Here is a 21578-nt window from a genome sequence, read left to right on the forward strand (position 1 = left end):
GCCTGTGTGCGTGTTCTGTCTCAGGCCTTGTGCCATCTTCAGTCCTGAGGCATAACGATCACATTTGGAGATGTATGTATAATACTCCCTGAATCCAGATGCTGTATCAGTTTTCCAACTTCAAGTTTTTCAATCTTTTCTGACAACTGTCAAATTCCTGCACAAACTGTGTCCTATTTAAGCAATTCTGGTCACCCCTGATTAAATTGTGTTAAAGCTGGACTAGATACTGAAGTCAGCCCTCACCAATGGGAGTGAATACCAAAATGTCAAAGTGATCTGAATGCCCACTACATGCACAGAAGCATGTTTGCTATGATAGTTAATGATTTGTTGGTGGGTAATTAAAAGATTTGCGTGGTCCAGTTCCAGTTCTTCACCCTTAGCTTATGACTGAAGAATGTGGTCAGATTGTTACCGAATGGACCTGTGGCAAGGTCAGGAAACTGTTACCAAGTTTGGTGAAAAGAACTCTTCCAAAAGTTACATAGGTTCAGAGTAATAGCAGAATGTTGCTGTTAAAAATCCCCAAATTCCTTTAAAACACCCACAAATATTCACAGTCCTTCCTTACCCTCTTTGTCCAGTCAGGCCAGTCACAGGTACCATATCTCAGGCAAAAAGACAGTAGAAGTCTGTAACTTGTCTAGGCTCCCATTCTTCAGCCAAAACCACATCCTCATAGTGAGCCAAGGGATCCTTCTGCATCTCCCGAACTGCTTAGAGAGGGCTCTGCATGGCTGCTACACCTTGCTTTCCTCCTTCCTAGGCCGCATGGTCAAGGGAGCCCCCTCTCTGCTCCCCCAAACCGAGTGGTTAAGCTCCAGCATGGCTGCTGTGCCTGGATTAAAACCCCATTTCCGACTCCTCCCACAACTGGCTACACCTGCCAGCACTCCCAGGTTTTCTACCTTTCTTGGCTGCTATAGTTAGTAGTCCCGGCAGGTGTGACCCTGTGGTGTGGAGCAAACCATCTCCAAGCTCTCAGGCAGGCACTGGAAGGGGAGCTCCCTCCCAGTTACATCACAGGCCAAAGTCATGCCCATCTCCCTAGCTAGACTTGATGCGCAAAATAACTGTTTTTGCCTATCAGGTAAGAAGCTACCCTGCTGTTACTGGTATGCACAGTAACTCTCAATGGCCCTGCCCCATGGGTCCCATCTCCCAGCCAGATTGGTGTGGGGGAGGACATCCTATATTCTGGGACACCCCAAGTTCTAGACAAATTTCAAATCCCGTTACAACGTCTCTAAGCAGAAGGTCCATGTCATTTTGCTTGCTTGTGTGAACAGACACTAAAAGCAGCTCAAGCTTACTACTGACCTTGTCTTACCTTTTCCAAAACTCTTGGCTCTTTGACTTTCCATTTTTGTTGTGGAATAATTATAAAATCCAGCTTTCAAAAGTAGCATTATTATGTATATACACTCCAGAAATTAATGTTTATCACAGTAATGTGAAAGGGACAAATGCATGGATGTTCCCTGGTTAAAAGTCACTGCATGTAATTTTGCCAGGTCCTTCCTCTGCTTTTCAGTGGTGGTTATATTCTCTCATGTTTTCCAGTTTTAAAATGTTCTCTTCTTGATCACCCCTTCCGGGTGAAATCTGAGGGCTCCAATACAAAGGGTCGTGCCCACGCTCATTGTGTCCTGCATAATGCCTCACTTGGCTAATAATGTTTCATTAAATTAGAGGACGCCAATCACGTAGAATGCAGTGTGAATGCTGCCCCCTAGAGGATGGATTATGGTACTGGGAGGGAAGTACAGCTGGAAGCCAGCAGTTCACATTTAGGGATTTTTTTTCCCCCTCAATGTCCTGTATTAAAATAGCAGGATGGTCACTTCTACACCTGCCAGGTTTCTGACCAGGTAGCAGTGTCACTCTCAGCTAATGAACAGCACTGAGCGCTCTCATCAGCTCCTCTGCAGATGCTGCGTGCTTACCCAGGAAGAGCTGGGGTGGGGACAGAACCACCACAGGGAAGCAGTGCTCAGGAGGGATGGCAAAAATCATACACTGCGTGGGTGTCCCTATCCCAATCAGGGAATATATCAACATAGACGAAACATACACTCGGAATTCCCTTAGGATCCTTTATAAAAGGTGACAGTTTAAATGAAGGCAAAAAAGTGACATTTGGGAGTTTCTTTTGAAAATAAATCATACTTCCATCCTTAAAAATAAATAAGAAGCTACACATTGAGGTCCATGCCCCTGTAAATGGCTCAAGTTAGAGGTACGGAGGGCTGGAGGCCAGCAGACCAGGGACTAAAGCAGCTTGGTAGGAGACGGTAGGTCTGTGATAGGGAATAAACTCCACTGCAAAAAGTGAGCCAAAGACAATGCAAAGAATACACAGGTTGAGGAAGCAAAGCTGGAATATTTTGTGGTACCCTCCTGGGCTGACAAGGAGCCAGTGGGAAGGGGAAGAACTTCGCTGAACGGGAGGGATGTACAGATGCTGACAGTCCGTGAGAACTGGAGGCAAACCAGAGCATCAGTTGAATTTTCAAAAGGCCGATAAAGAAATAGATGGCACAAAAACATCTTTACTTGACAGGAAGCCTGATAACAGTGAATTAGAATCTGCTGAGAAATTGAGGGGTTCTGTCACAGTTATCAATGAGAATTAATATTTCCCATGAAATATAAAGATTTACAAGAGGCGGACTCGGGGCCGGCCACCAAAGCCACCATGAATGTCCTTAGACTATAACTGTTTAATGAAGAGAGGCTGACTGGTTATTTTTGTCCAGAAAACAAAGCTCAATCTTGTTTTCATTGTTATGTATATATAAATATACACTGATATAAATAAATAAATAGGTCTTAACTTTTTTAAAATTGATGTTTAAGTACAGTTGCTACATTTTACTCTCACCTCTCCCTGGGACCCCAAGATCTTAACTTCTTTTTCAGTGTGAAAGAATACTTGCGTTCTAATAAAAACCAAGTTTGAAATATTTGTTTTTTGCAGCTGTATTTGGGAAAGTTGAGGGCTTTGTGTATCAATAACACTAATAATAAATAAAAATATTCCACAGTTGCTTCATTTGTTACAAATAAAAGTATAACCAATATACTATGCAACCTTATTAGCAAACAAAATGCAAACTAAAGGTGTTTATCTCGTTAGAAAAAAATGCTTAATGCTGGAAATATTTCAGTGAAATGGCTACATTTTAATCATCGAAGACAGTATAAATTGATTTAATTACACACACACACAAAACTGGAAATACATTAGGCCACGAAAATGTATATACCCTTTGACCCAGCTTGGAATTTATAAAAGAAAATCGAAAACGAAAAAAGGAAAACGATCTATGTACACAAATATGTTGCAGTAACAGCAACAAATGGGAAACAACCTCAGTGTCTAGTAAGGAGGCCAGGTAAGTCAGAGGTTCAAAAGTGGACCATTAAAGCAGACTTAAGAGCAGCATTTAATTTTTTTAAAGGCAAGTTACAATATTGTACTTATATAATGATTAAAATTTTAGAGATGCATTTGGAAAAATGAAGTGGATATATAGTTGTTCACAGTGGTAAGATTAGATGTGAATTTTCTCACACTTGTCATATTTTCATGTATATCGGGAAATAAATTCAAATGAGATGCATAAATCTTTAAGCTCAAAATAATTTGACACATGTCTAAAAAAACTGCTGAATGAGAGAATGCTGGGAAAGGCTTTTACTGTGTGATCTCTCTTTCACCCCTGTGAGCACACTGCTTGGCTAACACTAGACGTGTGTAAGTGCGTGCTGCTGTGTAAAGAATTCCTAGTCAACAAATGCCCCACGTGTCCATGTGTCTCCACACCCAAAAAAGCCCAGGAAAGAATAGTGATTCGTCTGCCCCTAGCTGAGCACTCACCTCCCCCACACACAAAGTTCTCATCCACAGAATTATGAACCATTTAGATAGGGTGCTAGCTCCTAGTACAAGTATTCCACCTAACACTTACAGGGAGAGAATGAAAATATTTCTACTTTTAGATGTTATTCATGAAACTGATGCCACTGGAATACTTTCATTATCTGAAACAACTTTCAGTATCAAATGAGTGGTTATGCCTGGCATAAAGTACTAGTTATCACTTAAAATAGTATTGTATTACTTTTACACCGTAATTTGTAAGTGCTCTCCGGTTTGAAAATTAATTAAATCTGCTCTCAGCGTTCTGCTGCAGAGCTAGGGAGCTGGGTCCTTTAGAATGCTCCAACAGCTTGATGGCCTTGTCAGAGTTGTCGATATTTCTGAGCAGAGTCTCTAATCGTCTCTTAATTTTCTTCTGATCTTCAAGAGCACAGCCGATCACTATAGACTGAAACTTCTGGTCAACCGGCCCAGGTGGCACCTCAGATGTACACGCACTATACAGCGACATCAAATGACTCTTGGCATTTCCCAGATCATCCAAAAACTTACTGACCACCTCATCAATAATCCTGGTGGCGTGCTTTAGGGACTCTTGCTGCTGAGGGTTTCGAATTGTTTCTACCGAAACTTCAACAGTGAGGGTCCGTCCCATCAAACGGTTGGCAGTCAGATTTAATTCTTCTCTTTCTCCTAAACATAAAAAGTTCAAAATATCAATCTATAGGAGACATAAACTTAAATACGTTGAAGGGGTTCAGAACAGGCCTTCCCAAGATGTGCTACACTGGGCTGTGAATTATTTTAAGCTGAAGGCACTTGAAACCCTGAGGGCTCATGAGAAACTCTTAGTTCAACCCTGAGGAATTAAAATTAGGGGTCTTGCTCATAATAAGAGTTACTACCCGAGATAACTCTTACGGCCTATCCAAGGGCGCGGAACATCTGCTCTTCTTATTGCCCGCAACCCCCCTCCTCCCCTCTGAAGCCCCAGGCGCTCCACCTCATTCCTTAGCTCTCAGTCGCATACACTGTCTTTTACCTTTTGGTCTCCAAACCTCTCGTGTGTACGGGGTCTCTGACTCTCTTTGTACATGGGGTGTCCATATGTACGTATGTAGTTAAATGTGGTTATTTTTCTTTTGCAAATCTGGCTCGTGTCAATTTAATGATGATACCAGATGAAAGAATCCATAAAGACAGAACATTTCTTCCTCCCAACAATGCCAAGAGCATCAACAGTCATTTGTGCCTGCGTCTATTTTCAGTACCCGCCTCGGTGATGGACTTGCTCAGGGTCACAGTTAAAACTACAGCGTGTAAGTTTAACTGATGACGTGTGTTGGGTTATAGAGGGAGGCTGTAGAATATCTTTCTCTGAAAGTCTGTATATACGGAATACCAGATGACCTCTCGAGTTGTCATGTTTGCAAAGGTTTGGGCAGGTTTGTGTTTGTAACTGGGATGGAGATGAAGTCTTGACCCAGCGTGAACAGTGAGCATAACTAGGGCTTTAGGCTGGTCAGAGCTGCGAGGCTCAGGGGTCCTGGATGTCTCCATAAGGATGTACGTGTGGGGGAGAAAAAATAGCTCTCACTCTAGCTTTCTGAGTTCCTGTCTGAGGAGGATACCTGTGATAAAAGATTAACAAGAAAAAAATAAAAGTACATTTACATGTGTACCTCACACACACACAAGAAACTGAGTAACTGTCTGAGATGGCCCAAGCCACTGCCCTAACATACCAACTTCAGCTGAAGACGGAAGAAGACACTGGGGAGGGAAGGAAGCCAGTATGGGGGGGTTACCAGGAAGAGCACAGTAAACACGGCTGAGGTGTAACTACAGTAGGTACCTACTCCACTGATAAAGAGTTTCTTGCAATTTATAGTTCTCTTCCTGAACAGAGAGGGAGACATCCTCACAAATGGAAATTTAGATATGTAAATGTCTCTTACAAAAAAGAGTAACTTCTCTGTTTTCAGAGCTTCTGTGTCTGCATTTCACAAAAATTATCAGCTCAAAATCCCCTTATGCCAAAGAGGTATATTTTGGGTTGGCATATTCTTCATGTTTATTAGAAATAATGCCCCGATTTGGGCTGAGAAAACAGCCATGCAAGTGGAGAAAAGCTGGCCTCCAAGTTAGCCATCGACTTCACCCCCGAGAGACTAACTTAAGACAGCAGTGGTCCCAGTGCTGGCCGGCACAGAGAGGCAATGAAGGGGAGGGGGGCTCTGCCAACCTCTCATTACTTGTATGAAAAAGTCTGCAATCTCCCATTTGTCCTGTTCTGCAGCTTCCTTCCTAACTCACTGCTCTTTTGCCAGGATGGCGAGGAGACAGAATAGACCCTGGCCCCACCGTGCCCTCGGGATTAGACCGCACCCTTACCGCACCAGCTGCTGGGCCCTATGTTGTCCTGCAAAGCACCGAAGGAGCTGACTTAGGAAGTCCATTGCCAGTGAAAGAAAATCACCAGTGACCTGTTCCTCCACGGACGGCCATGCTTTCGCATGAAAAAGATAGCACTCTGTTACATTAATGGGGTTTTATTGGGTCTAGAATTTATTTTCTCCTCTTCTCCTCTCACCTTTTCCCTCTGCTTTTACATCTTCTACATTCCAGTAACTTGTATAGAACTGAAGTGAGAAAGGGAACCGGAGGTCAAATCCTCAGCCCTACTGTGTGGGGCCAGCTTTTCTGCCAGAGGAGCTGTGGGTGTTTTGCTCTCACTCCCCGCACGGCCCGGGCTGGGGAGCACAGAGCAAGGAGGACCTCTGGGTAAGCAGCTCTTGATAAACTGACAGCGGCAGCTGCTGCCCGCTGCTCACGGTGACTGCTGAAACCCAGTGCGCTCACACCACAGCTCAGGCAAACACCGACCCACGCTTATCACGAACCCCTTAAAGGGTGGAAAGACGAGCCCGCACGCGTGGAAAGAGCTCTCACCGTCGCTGATCTGCCTCATGTCCTGACTGTTTTGGATGCTGTGGATCATTTCCAGGAGGATTTCTTTCTCTTGCTCAATAGCAGTTGCTGCTTCTCTTAAAGCTTCCACCCTGTATAAATTGGGAAAACACAAAGTCACTGCATGGAAGATGAGTTTTCCTCATCTTTCTATCATTCAGCTCAGGTTTAAAGATCATGAGGAACACTTTTCAAGACGACCTTAAATGTTTTTATTTTTTACTCTCGTTTTTCTATTCTTTTTTATCCACTCACCCCACTCCCATTTTCTTCCCTGCTTATAGGGCAACCACTCTGCTTAGTAATTATCTATTTGTTCTTGCAAAACATGTACTTGTATATTCATATATTTTTCATTTCTGTCTCACTGTTTCTTTTTTCATTCGGCATCATTTTATTAAGAACCACCCAGGATCCTCTCTGTACATCAACTCAGAAGCCTGTAATTGCAGTTACCCAGGTGTATGTCCGCCCGACTCCGCCTCCATTCACACTCACCTCCCCCCGCAGCAAGTCCTCACTACAAACACCACTTCAGTGACTACCTGCCCCTTAGGATGCGCCCCAGGGCAGAACCGCTGAGACCGGTGCATGCTCCCGCAACTGGACTCAGCACCAGGACTGCCTTCTGGAATGGCAAGCCCCCCAGGCCACGTTCCTGGCGACAAGGCCCAGGCGTCCCTCTATTCCCACAGCTGTCCCAATACTCAGCATTTTCCAATGTTGTAACTACTCGGTGCATCTAGTAAGTATAGTGAAGCCTGATCACAGCCTTGCCCATTTTCTTTTTTTTTTTTAAAGATTTTATTTATCTTTAGAGGGGAAAGGAAGGAGAGAGGGAGAGAAATATCAGTGTATGGTTGCCTCTCGTGAGTCCCCTGCTGGGGAATTGGCCTGCAACCCAGGCATGTGCCCTGACTGGGAATCGAACCTCGATCATGTGGTTCACAGGCCCGAGCTCAATCCACTGAGCTACACCAGCCAGGGCTCTTTTTTTTTAAACAGGCGTTGCTGTTCTCTTGTTGATTTGCCTATTCACAGCACCAGCCCCTCGGTGGTATAGATCACAGTACTAACCACTCAGTGGCATCATCTCCTCCCATCCTAGCACACATGAACTTGGGGACACCCTTCACTGGACAGAGATCCTTACTTCAAAGTGATCAAATTCAGCTTTTCCTGCTTTTATTTTGCCTTATGGTGTATGCTTTTGGAATTTTGTTTCAGGTTCTTCCCCATCCCTAGGTCATAAGATGCTCACCTATATTTCCCTATATGAACTCTATTATTTTACCTTTATCATATTTACATGTTAATCCATCTAGAATCCACCCTTGCACGTAGTTAGATGTTGTTTTATTTTCCTCCCAATAGTGAACCATTTTCTCCAACATCATCTACCAAAAACCCATCTTTCCCCCAATGGTTTGTAGATGGTCAACCTCTGAAATCTCTATTCCATTTGACTGTTGTTACACAGACACCCATTTTAAGAAGTAGAACTGGTCTTAGAAAATGCCTTAGTAGTTGGCAGAAACAGCTCCCTAATCCTCTTTAAAGAAAACTTAGCTATTTAGACTTTTATTCCTCTGTATAAACTCTAGAGTGAGTATGTTGGGGTTTTCAAAAACTGGGGTAACGGACACCTCTGTAGCAATGTCTTCCATGCAGGAGCGTGCCAGGTCTCCATTTACTCAGACCTGCTGTATACTCTATCAAAGTGTGATGTATTCTTTTTTTTTTTTTAAAGATTTTATTTATTTATCTTTAGAGGGTAAGGGAAGGAGAGAGGGAGAGAAACATCAATGTATGGTTGCCTTTCGTGCATCCCCTGCTGGGAGCTGGCCTGCAGGGAACTGGCCTGCAACCCAGGCGTGTGCCCTGACTGAGAATCAAACCGCGATCGTCTGAGTCTCAGGCCCACGCTCAATCCACTGAGCTATACCAGCCAGGGCCCTTTTTTTTTTTTTTTTTAAATATTTTATTTTATTTATCTTTAGAGGGGAAGGGAAGGAGAGAGGAAGGAAACATCAATGTATGGTTGCTTCTCGTGCATCCCCTGCAGGGAACTGGCCCCTGCCAGAAACTGGCCTGCAACCCAAGCATGTGCCCTGACTGGGAATTGAACCCCGATCGTCTGGTTCGCAGGCCCGCGCTCAATCCACTGAGCTACACCAGCCAGGGCCAAAGTGTGATGTATTCTTAATGCTAGTACTGTGGGCGCATGCATGTTCTAGATACATGGTGGATATTGCTGCTACTGTGAATAATTTATTTTTAGTAATATTTTCTAGTTGGTTATTTTGGGTTAGAGACATGCTGTTTTCTAGGTTTATCTTGTAACCAGCAACCATGACTTACACCTAATTTTAATGGTTTGTCTTTTGATTCTATTGGTTCTTCTAGATGGATGATCATAAAATCATAGTTTTTATCTTCTCTTTTTCAATGCCATTAGCGCCTATTTTTCTTTATATAGTACTGACTAGAGACGGCCAGTACTGTATTAAATAGTGATGGCAAGGGAGGGCATGTTTGCCTTTTCCCAAATTTAAAGCAAATGCCTCTGTAAGTTCCTGGCACAGAGCCAGGATCGAACTACAGAAGCGCTACTTTCCCCAACCCCCCACCCACACACACTCACACACTCTGCCTACACACACACAGATACACCCAGTCACTGAAGAACTAGGCTGTGGAATCTTGACAGAAAGAAAAACAAATCCGGTATATTTAAAGCGCTCTGTTTCCAGGGTACTTTCTGGCTGTACATCACAGCTAAAGAAGTTGCCAGCTTTTCCAAAATAAACACTGGCAGACCCACCCCCAGTATTCAGGTGGCCTTAGAAACACAAGACCGTGGAAGATCTAATCCTGGGTGCTGCCTTAAGGGGGCACAGAAGGTACCATCTCCCCCGTATTTCAGCACCTGTCCACTCCATATAAAGGTCCCCAACCACACACATGCCTTTTCCCCAACAGTCGCCCACCTGTTATACCCTGAAATAGCACGCCTAAGCAGAAAAGTCACAGGGGCTCTTGATCCATCAAGATGCTAAATATATGTTGGACTTAGTGTTTGTAAGAGCTGGTCAANGGCTGTACATCACAGCTAAAGAAGTTGCCAGCTTTTCCAAAATAAACAGTGGCAGACCCACCCCCAGTATTCAGGTGGCCTTAGAAACACAAGACCGTGGAAGATCTAATCCTGGGTGCTGCCTTAAGGGGGCACAGAAGATACCATCTCCCCCGTATTTCAGCACCTGTCCACTCCATATAAAGGTCCCCAACCACACACATGCCTTTTCCCCAACAGTCGCCCACCTGTTATACCCTGAAATAGCACGCCTAAGCAGAAAAGTCACAGGGGCTCTTGATCCATCAAGATGCTAAATATATGTTGGACTTAGTGTTTGTAAGAGCTGGTCAAAGCAGAGTGGTAAGAAGCTTACTATGTAACAAATCTGGCTAAAAAATACAAGAAAACATAATAATCTATAACATAGAAAAATGCAGCACCAGGCTACTTCTAGCAGCACTGTACACATTTTACACTTGCAAACTCTCAGACAGATAACCTAGGGCCCGGTACACACGAAAGAGTGAGTCGGCACTATGGTGGAATATTTATGCTAAAAACACAAACCCCGACCCTAGTATTTAAATGACACAGATGGACCATGGACTGGTAAATGAGAAGATGCTGAAAGAAGAGATCAATTTTTGAACACTCGAGTTTGTTTTGAAATGTAAGATGATAGCCCTGGCTGGTGTAGCTCAGTGGACTGAGCACGGGCCTACAGACCACATGATGGCGGTTCGATTCCCAGTCAGGGCACATGCCTGGGTTGCAGGCCAGTTCCCAGCAGGGGATGCACGAGAGGCAACCATACATTGATGTTTCTCTCCTCTCTCCTTCCCTTCCCCTCTAAAGATAAATAAATAAGATTTAAAAAAAAAAAGAAATGTAAGATGATAAAGGATGGAAAGTTTCTAAAAGTGAGGCTTTATCTATAACAATTACAATAGTAACTTCATGGTGTTAATAAAAATGGTTTAAAAGGGGACACTCTAGAAAAAATATGATCTGTCATATGAAAAAGTATATTTCCTTATTAAATGCGATCAAATATATAGAAAACTAGATGGAAATTTCATGGTCCCCCCCCCCCACTGTAAAACTAGATATTGACAGGGCGTATTCCTAGTGAAAAACAGATTGCATCTTTTACAAAACGTACATTTGTTTTCATGTAATAGCAAAGATAAAATATCATTCTTTGGAACTGAGGGGTTTTGTTTTGTTTTGTTTCTGGCATCCTTGACCTTCCATTTGCTATTCTCTTGTCAGAAACATTCTTTTTTAAAAAAAAACTGTATTCATTTATTTTTAGAGAGAGGGGAAAGGAGGGAGAGAGGGAGAGAAACATCGACTGGTTGCCTCTCGCAGGCCCCCATCCGGGGACCTGGCCCACAACCCAGGCACGTACCCTGACTGGAATTGAACCGGTGACTTTTTTGGTTCACAGGCTGGTGCTCAAACCACTGAGTCATAGCAGCCAGGGCGTCTGCAACATTCTCTATCCTTGACCTTCGTCTACTGGTGATCCCTTGTCAAACCCAATCCTTTTGGCAGGAACTGTTCCCTTACCAACTTCCCCGCCTCTTCCTTGAGGCAATAAGTGCCTTCCTCCGCACCACTTGTCGAGTGTACATCTGCCTAGTGTATGGACCACATCGTGTTGTTAATCTTTTCTTTTCAAAGGCTGTACCCAGATCTCTACTTAGCTTGTTTAAGTAGTATTTGTACTGTTGATCAACTATTGGTATTCTTTTTCTTTTTAATCCTCACCTGAAAAATATGTTTTTTAATTGATTTTAGAGAGGAAGAGGGAGAGACAGAGAGAAAGGAAACATCCATTGATTGCCTCCTGTGCCCCTACCGGGGATTGAACCTGCAACCAAGGTATGCACCATGACTGGGGATCAAACCCATAACCTTCTGGTGTACAGAACAATGTTCCAGCTAACTGAGCTACCCAGCCAGGACTATTGGTATTCTTAAATCCAGCTCCTATAATCTGTTGGTCTACCTTTCCATCAGTTCTAGACAATTGTTAGCTGTTACACCTTCAAATATTTCCTGTCCTCCATGCCATTATTTTCTTTTGGAACTCTGATTAGACAAATATTAAATGAGGTTGGACCACCTCACTTAACCCTTCAAGTTTTTTTACCACATCACTGGGCAGCACTTCTCTTGGCGGCAGTTCTGTTTTTACTAACGGATCCTGGAAGCGGCTACAATTTGTGAAGGAACGTCTCCTCACATCAAGGCTGGCCTGGGCTGTGCTTCTAGGAAGCTCTCTGCATGAAACAACAACTAAGCAGGCTTTAACCAAAAGGAACTATAATTAGAATATTCCCAGGGGGGCAGAACTGAAGTACACTCATACTCAGCTAAGTGCTCTGGTCTCTGGTATCTCACAACCCTCTGCAGCCTGGGTATCAAAAGACAAATTATCAGGAGACTTAGGAGAGACCCAACAGTGATTTCACAGACTGTGGCTACTGCAGTGTCAGCTAGTCCAGGACACAGGGACCCTGCGGTGGCTTTTCAGTCTAGCTCTCCACCCCTTGAGTAGTTACGGAAACTCTCCTTGCCTCAGTTTTCCTCAGAGATGAGGAGGAAGAATTCAACACAGTGACAACACTGACAAGAGACCAAAGTGACTTAAAAAACATACATATGAGTTAATACATGTAATGGGCCCCACACTGGGGCCGGCACACATTAGCTTCATGATATTTATTATATACTAACCATTATGAACACACTTACAAATAACAGGAATTTGTGTCTTCATAAAAAGGAGTGAAAATGGAAAGTGCTCCTATCATGGATTTATTTCAAAGAAATAATTTCTAAAATAGGTTCTTAAAATCATAGTCCTGTCTCTTATTCAGTACTCTGGTGTTGAAAGAATACTACGATGGCCACTCAGATTTTCAGCAATGTAAGATTTGGAAGGGTTCTCCTGATCGTATGAAAACATTACAGTACACTCACTATGGAGACACTGGTATAAAGATGGGACTGGTGTTCAGTGCGAGGAGCTACTCATGGCAGCAGGGCCTTGGGCACGCCACTCAGACCCTCTGGACCTCGGGTCCCTCGTTTCGAAGAGAGATAGCATCTGCCCTCTAGTAAAAGGGCTGTGCAAGGTTCAAATGACAATGTTTATGAAAAGTGCTCTTTTAAATGACAGGCTTTTATAAAACATCACCCATGACACCACCTTCTTTTATGACTCTTGGGACCCTGGCACACCCAGAGGAACAGGAAGCGTTCAGTGGGACAAGTGATCTGCATCACCCGCCTTCATCCCGCCCCACTCCATCCCCCAAAGGCTCCATAAGCCCCTGCAAACAGCTGATAAGAGGGAGAAGGAGCCAGCCACAGGGTTATCAGTGTGAGAAAGTTTGTGAACAGCCAACCTCCCGTCCTGTCCCTTTCCCTGTGCCCTTCTCCATGACCCGTGGCCCATCTTCATTACCATCCAGAGCCTTCTAGGAACCACTCAATCCCTGGCACTGAGTGGGTGTTCAATAGTTACTGAATTCAACACCAATTTATATGGGCTTTACACATCTTTCAGTAAAGTCATATACTCATCCTATACTTCCCACATTTGAAAACACGACCTATTTAAGAAAACTAGAAATAAAGCATTAAGCTCTACAGCCAGTCTTCTGGGGTTCTAGCCATGTGACCTGGGGCAAGACATTTTACTTTTTAAGTTTCAATTTCCCATCAGAAGAATAGAGGTCACAACTTCCACAAAGGCATGGGACCTAGCACACGGTCAGTGCTCATCCGATGAATAAATGTTAGCATGCATTATTTATAATGAGGGCAACTTAAGCAAGGGGTTTTCAGCCACCAAGAATGCAAAGACCAGACACCCATGTAGAACTGGTGAGGAAACCAGGAGACGGACGGATCACCTCATTAGAAGGAATCAAAAAAGAAAAGCCAGTGACACAGTAAAATGTTAGACACAAATGGGGTTTCTTTACTGATTTGCAGAATGTGGCCAAATATCTGAAAGCAGTTTAAACATTACGTTCACCAACCAGTTCAACTACCAGGTCCTAGAATGTTTTGCATATTTCTGTTTTCAGCTTCATAAGAAAGAAGTTTCAACCACAATCTAAAAAATTACTACTGATGAGAAACTATAAATGCAAGCTTCTGTATGTAAACTCTACCTAAATCACTGCTTTATTAGTCATCTTTGATATAGAATTAAACTATTAGAGCAAAATTACACATATCATATTTTCTTTTAAAAATTCACCTTCCAGGCATGAGTCTAGTTTTTCACAGTGTAGTGCTCTGTGATTTTGCCCACGTGGTTTCAAATAAACTTTAATGGATGACATTGGCATTTTTCTCTTTTTACTTACTTCCTGAAACACTTCCCTACTGTTCAGTCAATGTGACTTTTTTTTAAAGAAAGAAACAAAACTTATAACAGTCTAAAATTATGAGAATCGTAAGTCCTTACAATGAACGATTCAATACAATCAATCTTTCCTCCTCAGCTCAAAGGTTAATTAAGAAAGTGATTAGTCATTTGTGCACAGCAATCAGAATTCATTTTACATGAATCAATATTAGAATATAATAATACTCAAACCAGAAGCTTTCTTTCAGAGATGAGTATTTGAATTTTGTACCTACCACAAATGAGGCATTTATTCAAGTTTGAGGACAATGACTTAGTTTGAAGAAGGAGAGGGAAGCCTTCATTCCTTTCAGGAAAAATTATTTCTTTCTAATTAGGGGAGAGAGACCTTTGAAATGGTTGAAAACACGCCCTCAAAGCTGTAAAGATTTGGGGAGGTGTGTAGTTACTTGTTATACTATAACGTAAAAAGAAATATTCTTCAGAGGGCGTTAAGTATCTGAGGCCACTGATCTCTAGTTTTGCTCCACTTTCTCTGGGGATTGATGTAAAAACATTAATGTTAAAAGTAATGGAGAAGCATTACTTTTTCTTGTTCTTGTTCTATTTTTTCTCATTCTCAGCAGAATCCCAGAAAGTGGTTTTGGCTCAGGTTTCTCTAACTGTTGCCATCCATGAGATCATCGTGGGTGGAGAATTCCTCTTTTCTGACTCCTTTCTTGGGGTTGTGATAATGAATGCCTCCTTCCCTAACACATACCGTGGTTATCAATGCAGTGCCTTGGAAAACAGACACCTTTTCTTGTTTTGCTGTATCAACCCGGGGAGGTTAATACAGTGCTTAAAATGTTTGGCTCACGTACTCCTTTGCTCACCCAGAACCTGGTGAAAACCACGGGGAAAAAATTCTGTGTAGGTCCAGGGGGCTGTGGGTGCCTTAATAAGATTGTCATTTAACTACACGTGCACACAACTTACACAACAACTTTAGCGACATAAACGTTTACAGGAAGTACAATACATAAAAGTTTTCATACACCGTTAAAGGAAGTGTTTCCAAAACTTAATATGACTTGCTTCGGAATTCTATACAAGCCTACCATCTCATTACTGAATAAAGCCATACTCCGTGAAGAGGGAAAAAAATGTGACTATCTTATCCTTTCCAGCTGGTAGCTAGCACTCTGAAGAAGGTGTCAGCACAGCACCTCCTTTGGAAGGAGGTGCACACCATCAATACCGAGTCTACACAGGGCTTAATACAGGATTAGGGGGAAATGGAAACTGCAGGGTCTTCATTCCACAAAGTACCAAGCTAGCGTTCACCCAGGGTTCTTCTCTAACCCTTGCTGTCGGATGGACGGCTGGATTTAAATTTTTTTTTGCTCTGAAGTGCTTCGGAGCAGAGAAACTGATCATTCCTATCAAGGACAGCTCAGCTGCTGCCTCTGTTCAAAATGTGCAATAGGTAATGAATAAGTTGAAAACATTTGGGAAGACCATACACTGGCACCCAGAAGGTTCCAGAAGTTCTGTAGACTGTGCGTGTCACCGTCCCTAATCTCAAATGACGTCCCTTTTTATCCTCTGATTTTTCTGCGCTCTCAAACGCTCAGGTCTGTTAAGGACCACGTGGCTGCCAGTAATGCGCTCATGGGTTCTGCTTAAATAGAACGCGTTTTCCCTCAGACCAGAGAGGAAAAGCCACCCAAACACCACTGCACCGAGTCCAAGGAAAACAAGTCTCCGGTGCGCAGTGCCCCTGGCCGCCGCCGCGCTCACCTGAGCTCCAGCTGGTCCAGGCTCTCCAGCAGGCGGCTGGAGCGGTCGGCCATGGAGGACGAGCGGCAGAAACGGCCCTCGTTGGCTTTCGCGTTGATCTTTGCTTGAGCCATGGGAGCCTCTGAGGCGGGACGGCCAGGAGGTCACGGCCTCTCCGGCGGCGGTGGCGAGTGGAGAGCTCCTGTGGCCGGCGGGCGGCGTCGTCACCGTGCGGGCTCCCGCCTCCTTCTGACGCCCGCGAGGGAGGGGGCAGCCCGGAGGCGCCCGTTCTGCCGCTGCCGCGTGGCCAAACAAGGGCAGGCGCGGCGCCCGCGGCCTCGGGGGGCTCCGGGCTGGCCGGGGGAGCGGCGCGTTGGTGACGGACACCTCCTGGACGGGCAGACGCAGAGGGGGAGGCCCTATGTGATCCGCGGAGCCATCTGCCCCTGGGAGTCCGATACAAATCAAAACGCTGCGGAGGCACGCGAACACTCCCCTCCCCAGGCCCCGAAGCTCCGCGCAGCCCCAAAGTCATTAACTCCCCACAAGCTAATGGTAGGCTGTGCCTGTGTCTGTGATGGCTTCGCTTAGTTCCTCCCAGCCCCCATAATTCACAGCAAAAACAAGAACGTCAAAGTCCAGGGATACATGAAGAAAAGGTCCCCTATGGGGAACAGAAGGCATTTAAGTTCAGCTGCTAGGCAGTTGCCACTTCCCTGAGATGAGACTGACACAAGGTAAGTACTAGGGGAAAATAAAAATCTACCCAACTTTCCAGTTGGATGGAGGAAACAAGGTGAACTGTCTTCAACACATTCTAGTGAAAGGATTTTTTAATGACTTTTTTTTTCTCTTAAAAAACCATTCTTTTTGGAATTTGAGTGAAATGACTGGCTTAATTAAAGCCATTTCACACCTAATTTATGTCAATGTGTCAAGAATGAAAAGATGCAGTAAGTCACTAAGTCAGTTACTATAAAGGTCGGTAAAGTGGAATAGGGCTGGGAATTTAAAGATTTATCTACTTAAAACTTGTGATTTGCTCTCATCTCATTATAGCTATATTCTTCATATTGCAAGGATGAGAATGTACAGGACACAGAAAATGGTAGGTAATAACAGCTTAAAGCTGAATCACAACCTTTAATCTGAGATCAAAGCCATTTAAATACTTGAACTTTAGAAATGAGGCCCTTAACACTGGTACCCGTTTCCCTCAGACCTCAATCCAAACACTAACTTTTGGCACAGGGGATTACTTGACATCATTAATATATTTTGTCATGCCATGACACAAACTTAGAATTCAAAGATATTCTGTGACTGGCTTAGGGTAGCCAATATTAAGTAATTCTGGAATCATCCTGGATGCTCTACTTTCAGAATATGTCCCAAGCAGTCTCCCCGGTTTCAGTGCCACCACCAATTCTCACCCGGATGATACTGGAGTACCCTCCCCTCTGGTCTTCCTGCTTCTACTCTGGCCTCTCATCTACGCTGTCATTGCAGTGCCTTCAGTAATCTTTCTACAAGAAATAAGGCAGATCACAGCTTATTCTCAGAAACCTTCAATGGCTCATTTGAGTACAAGCCAAGGTCCCCAGAAAGGCCTCAGGGACATCGTCTATTACTCTCCTTCCTCCCGATAGTCTTCTTGCTTGACCATGGATATATCAAGCTGACTTCCAGACCTTTCACCCTCCATGTGGCACTCTTTTCCTCATACTATTTGCATGGCTCACTCGATCAACTACTCCAGGGTTTTCTGCTCAAGTTCATCTTACCAGGATTCTTTCAGGCCACCCCATTAAAAATGACAATGCGCCCACCCAGCCCCTACCCTAGCTTTCCCTTCCTCATATTCTTTCACTGCTCTTGAATCACCATTGGATACACTTGCTTATTATATCTAACACTATCCGACCTCTCCTACAACGTGTGCACTCCACAGAATGTGTTTGGCTTTGATCACTGGTATATACTTCAAGTGCTTAGAACTGTCACTGGCACATGGAAAATATTCAATAAATATTTTGTGAGTGAATGAATAAATGAATGATAAAACAGAAAGATAAGCATCTTTATCAATGTTAGAAACATTTACTTTGGTAATTGAGTAATCCATATAATTTTCTGTAACATTATCCACTGATTACACCTTCCCCTTGTATCTAAATAAATTTCAAATTATAAAATAATTTTAAATGATTTTAATTATTTAACAAGTAGAAATACAATCAGTATTATAACCTCTTGTAACGTTACACATTAATCATATATCCCCCTTATGTCTAAATAAAATTCAAATTATAAAATAATTTTTAATGATTTTAATTGCTTAATAAGTAGAAATACAAACATTAAACAACTCAATTGCTTTTTAAGGGTTGTGATGAAAAGCTTCAGTTACTTTCTACCATATACACTCCAAAAACTTAAAAAACAATCTTCACTTGAGGATATGTTCATTGATTTAGAGAAAGAGAGACAAAGAGAAATATCGATGTGAAAAAGACATTGGTCGGTTGCCTCCTATATGAGCCCTGACTGGGGACTGAACTTGTAGCCCAGGTCTGTGAGGCAACCAGGAATCGAACCCACAGCCTTTTGGTGTACAGGACGCTGTTCCAACTGAGCCATCTGGCCAGGGCCAAAAGCTTCTTAATAGAACATCAAGGTACATCACACGTGTGCAGCACCTCTGGCACAGAGGTGTAGTTTCCTCTTCTCCTTATCTGTTTAACCTCGCTCCTTCCTCTGTGAGCTCACTATTGCGCAAGCTCCTGCAGATGTCTGTCAGGTCTGGCTCAGTGACTACCACCTTAAGGCCTTGACCACTTGAACATACACATCAAAAGCACATTGTGGTCATTTTGAGAAAATTACTGGTAAACTCTCAAGCTATAATGTCTAGTTAAAAAAAAATGCAAACAGGTAGAATAGAACTGACATCTTAAGAAATAGAAATCACACATTGATTTCCAACATGGACTGAAAAAACTATACTAATAAAAAAATACAGCAATGCTATTTCACACTAAAGTATGTAATTGCACAGGAAAAAAACAAAATTCTAGCCATGATTCTTTTCTTTAAAAAATTTATAGAAAATTTGCAGTTTAGTAAGCAGTTACTACTCAGAAATTTGGGAGATGATATTTCGGGGCAAATACCATGAAGCATATATACAAAGATAGTATGACCAGTCCTTCTTAGGCTAATTATGCAATATTTTTAATTATTCACAGTGGGGTCTCAACATTTAAAAATGAACCATGTATACCAAATGTTGGAAAACGAAAAAAAATTAATGATTAATTGAAATTAAGGTACTTTCATATGAAATAAAAATTTTAAAGGGTTAAGGAAGATTATTCCTGAGTAGACCTTGAACATTATTTTTTAAGAGTACGTTCACACAAAGATATAAAAAGGATTAATATTACTAAAAATAAGTTTAATGCTATGCAAATATTTTGACACCATTCCCTTTAAACAGTAGGTAATATAAGTCACACAAAAGTCTAAGCAGGTAAAAGGAATTGAAAAGGTTTCTTTTTAATTATTTCAGAGAAATTAGGGTGTTTTTATTCCAGAACTGTGCAGTTCTAATTAAAGCAAAAATACATCTTTGTGAAACACACAAGGAACAGTGCTGGTAAAATTTTTACCTGTTTCCATTTCTCTCTTCTAATAATCGTAAGTGAAGATCTCAAAAGTTATTATATACATGTATTAGTATACATGAGAAGTAGAATTTACAGAAAAACTAATCTATGACAGCTTTATTTATATTCATTTTCACTCCTAAAAAATATAAACTAGAATCATCTGTACAGTACAAATAAAGAAATAATGCTATTTGGGAAACAGATAAACAAGAGTCAAGAGCTTTTCTATTTTTTTAATTCTTTTAACCTAAATATATAAATTCCAAGTTAACTAGGGAACTGTTGATATAAAATTTTGAACATGAGAAAGCATAAAAGCAGGTTTTCAAATACATCTGTACTAGCAGACTGCTGGCCTCCTTTAGAAAACAAATTCAAGAATTCATTATCCTGAATATCTTCAAGGCTACTTGATGCTGTGTGGTAATATAGTTAATTACATTTCCTCAAGGCTTCTTCTAATAGCTTCTTCTAATTCCACATCTGCATTAAAAGAACAGAGAATTTTAATATTTAGGGCAAAAAACTAATAAACATGTGCTTTACATAGGTTCCATCTCAACTACACCTGTCTTTTCTTTTTAAATTTTTTTAGAAGATTTTATGTATTTATTTTTAGAGGGAAGGGGAGAGAGGGAGAAAGAGAAGGAAACATCAATACAAGGGAGCATCATTAATCGGTTGCCTCTCACGGAAGCCCCAACCGGGGACTGAGACTGCAACCCAGGTATGTGTCCTGACTGGGAATCGAACTGACCACCTTTCGCTTTGTAGGGCAACACCCAACCAAATAAGCCACAATAGTCAGGGCTACATCTATCTTTTCAAGAAGTAAACAAATCAAAATGGAGAAACTTGGGAGTCTCTCCAAAAATTCTGAACATTTCAAAATATGGGAATCTGGATATAACCTCAAACTGAATTATAACATATGTGAACCTAATGTGCTAAGAAACTTGAAAGTTATTTCCACTTTGGAATGTACAAGGTCAACAGACTTCTAGAATACTGATAGGTAATCACTAAATTTAATATTAAAACATCTATGCACTTAATTCCAAGAAGAGTTGAGGTAATACCAATAAGACAAAACAGAAGTAGGCAAAAACATGAAACAGTAAAATATCACAGGCTATTAAAATTTTACTTTTAAGCTTTCTAGCATCAAAGGCAGAGAGTCATGGCCATATATGTCTTCTGAGAAGCCTATATTACATACACATTTGCACACATTTAACAAATACTTATTAAGTGCCCACCATACTCCAGGCACAGAAATACAAAAGGGAACAAGAGACATTCTTGGGTCCAGAGGTGTCTGCATTTCCTCCCTCAGAACAACGCGAAAGCCCAGGGGTGGAATTAAGTGTTCATTTCTTGGCCTACACTAGCTTCTCACACCACATCTATCTCATCTCATCAAACCTACAGCTCTCAAAGTCTACTTGGCTCATGGGACGAATGATTCTTCAAGAATGCAGCCACAACTTCCTGAGCTGTCTGTCATTTAAAATACAAGGTGATGTATACCATGTGTTAATTTAAACCAGGGTTCTAGGTCAGTGAGTTGCCCTCAGGTGAATTCAGAGGGATGAAGAAGTACAAAGAAAAGCCAAGATGCTCTTAGCAAAAAAGAATTAAAATGACAAGATAAACGTAAAGATACGAAAACTCATTATGAAGTTACAGTAACTAAGAGAGAGGCTCTAGAGCACGACGAGATGAAGACACCAAAGGAACAGCACGGACGTCTCAGAAACAGTTCCCACGCATCCGTGGGAACTTGCACTACGACAAGGGTGGCACTGCAGAACG

General features: G+C 42.3%; 2 protein-coding genes across 7 annotated transcripts in view; both read right to left on the minus strand.

Moving 5' to 3' along the window:
• Window positions 1-3167: 3167 nt before the first annotated feature.
• On the minus strand, window positions 3168-16545 carry BAG2 (BAG cochaperone 2). Its single transcript, XM_037056334.1, has 3 exons — window positions 16114-16545; window positions 6842-6951; window positions 3168-4582 (listed from the first exon to the last, which is right to left on the minus strand). Exons 1-3 carry the CDS (start codon window positions 16224-16226, stop codon window positions 4170-4172), a joined length of 636 nt encoding a protein of 211 aa, XP_036912229.1. The 5' UTR covers window positions 16227-16545; the 3' UTR covers window positions 3168-4169.
• Window positions 6879-21578, minus strand: part of ZNF451 (zinc finger protein 451) — a 91674-nt gene continuing 76974 nt past the window's right edge. For 4 of the 6 annotated variants that reach the window (XM_037056332.1, XM_037056326.1, XM_037056331.1 and 1 more), the window contains one exon: window positions 19839-20246. Coding sequence is in view for 3 of the 6 variants with exons in the window: in XM_037056331.1 (XP_036912226.1) it covers window positions 20200-20246 (47 nt within the window). In the remaining 3 variants the exon portion in view is untranslated. Of the gene's footprint in view, window positions 6952-19838; window positions 20247-21578 lie in introns of those variants that run through there. The other 2 variants (XM_037056327.1, XM_037056330.1) reach the window with 1 other exon arrangement.

This window comes from Sturnira hondurensis, unplaced genomic scaffold, assembly GCF_014824575.4.
Source record: "Sturnira hondurensis isolate 20B ecotype Veracruz unplaced genomic scaffold, ASM1482457v3 Scaffold0008908, whole genome shotgun sequence".
NCBI lineage: Eukaryota > Metazoa > Chordata > Mammalia > Chiroptera > Phyllostomidae > Sturnira > Sturnira hondurensis.

What these genes read in the sequence shown, in the direction of transcription:
- BAG2 (XM_037056334.1), bottom strand. Translation starts at nt 16,226, where the DNA reads ATGGCTCAAGCAAAGATCAACGCGAAAGCCAACGAGGGCCGTTTCTGC. An exon ending in CTGGACCAGCTGGAGCTCAG is followed by an intron (nt 6,952 to 16,113) that starts GTGAGCGCGGCG and finishes CAATTTATACAG; the next exon opens with GGTGGAAGCTTTAAGAGAAG. An exon ending in CATGAGGCAGATCAGCGACG is followed by an intron (nt 4,583 to 6,841) that starts GTGAGAGCTCTT and finishes TTTTATGTTTAG; the next exon opens with GAGAAAGAGAAGAATTAAAT.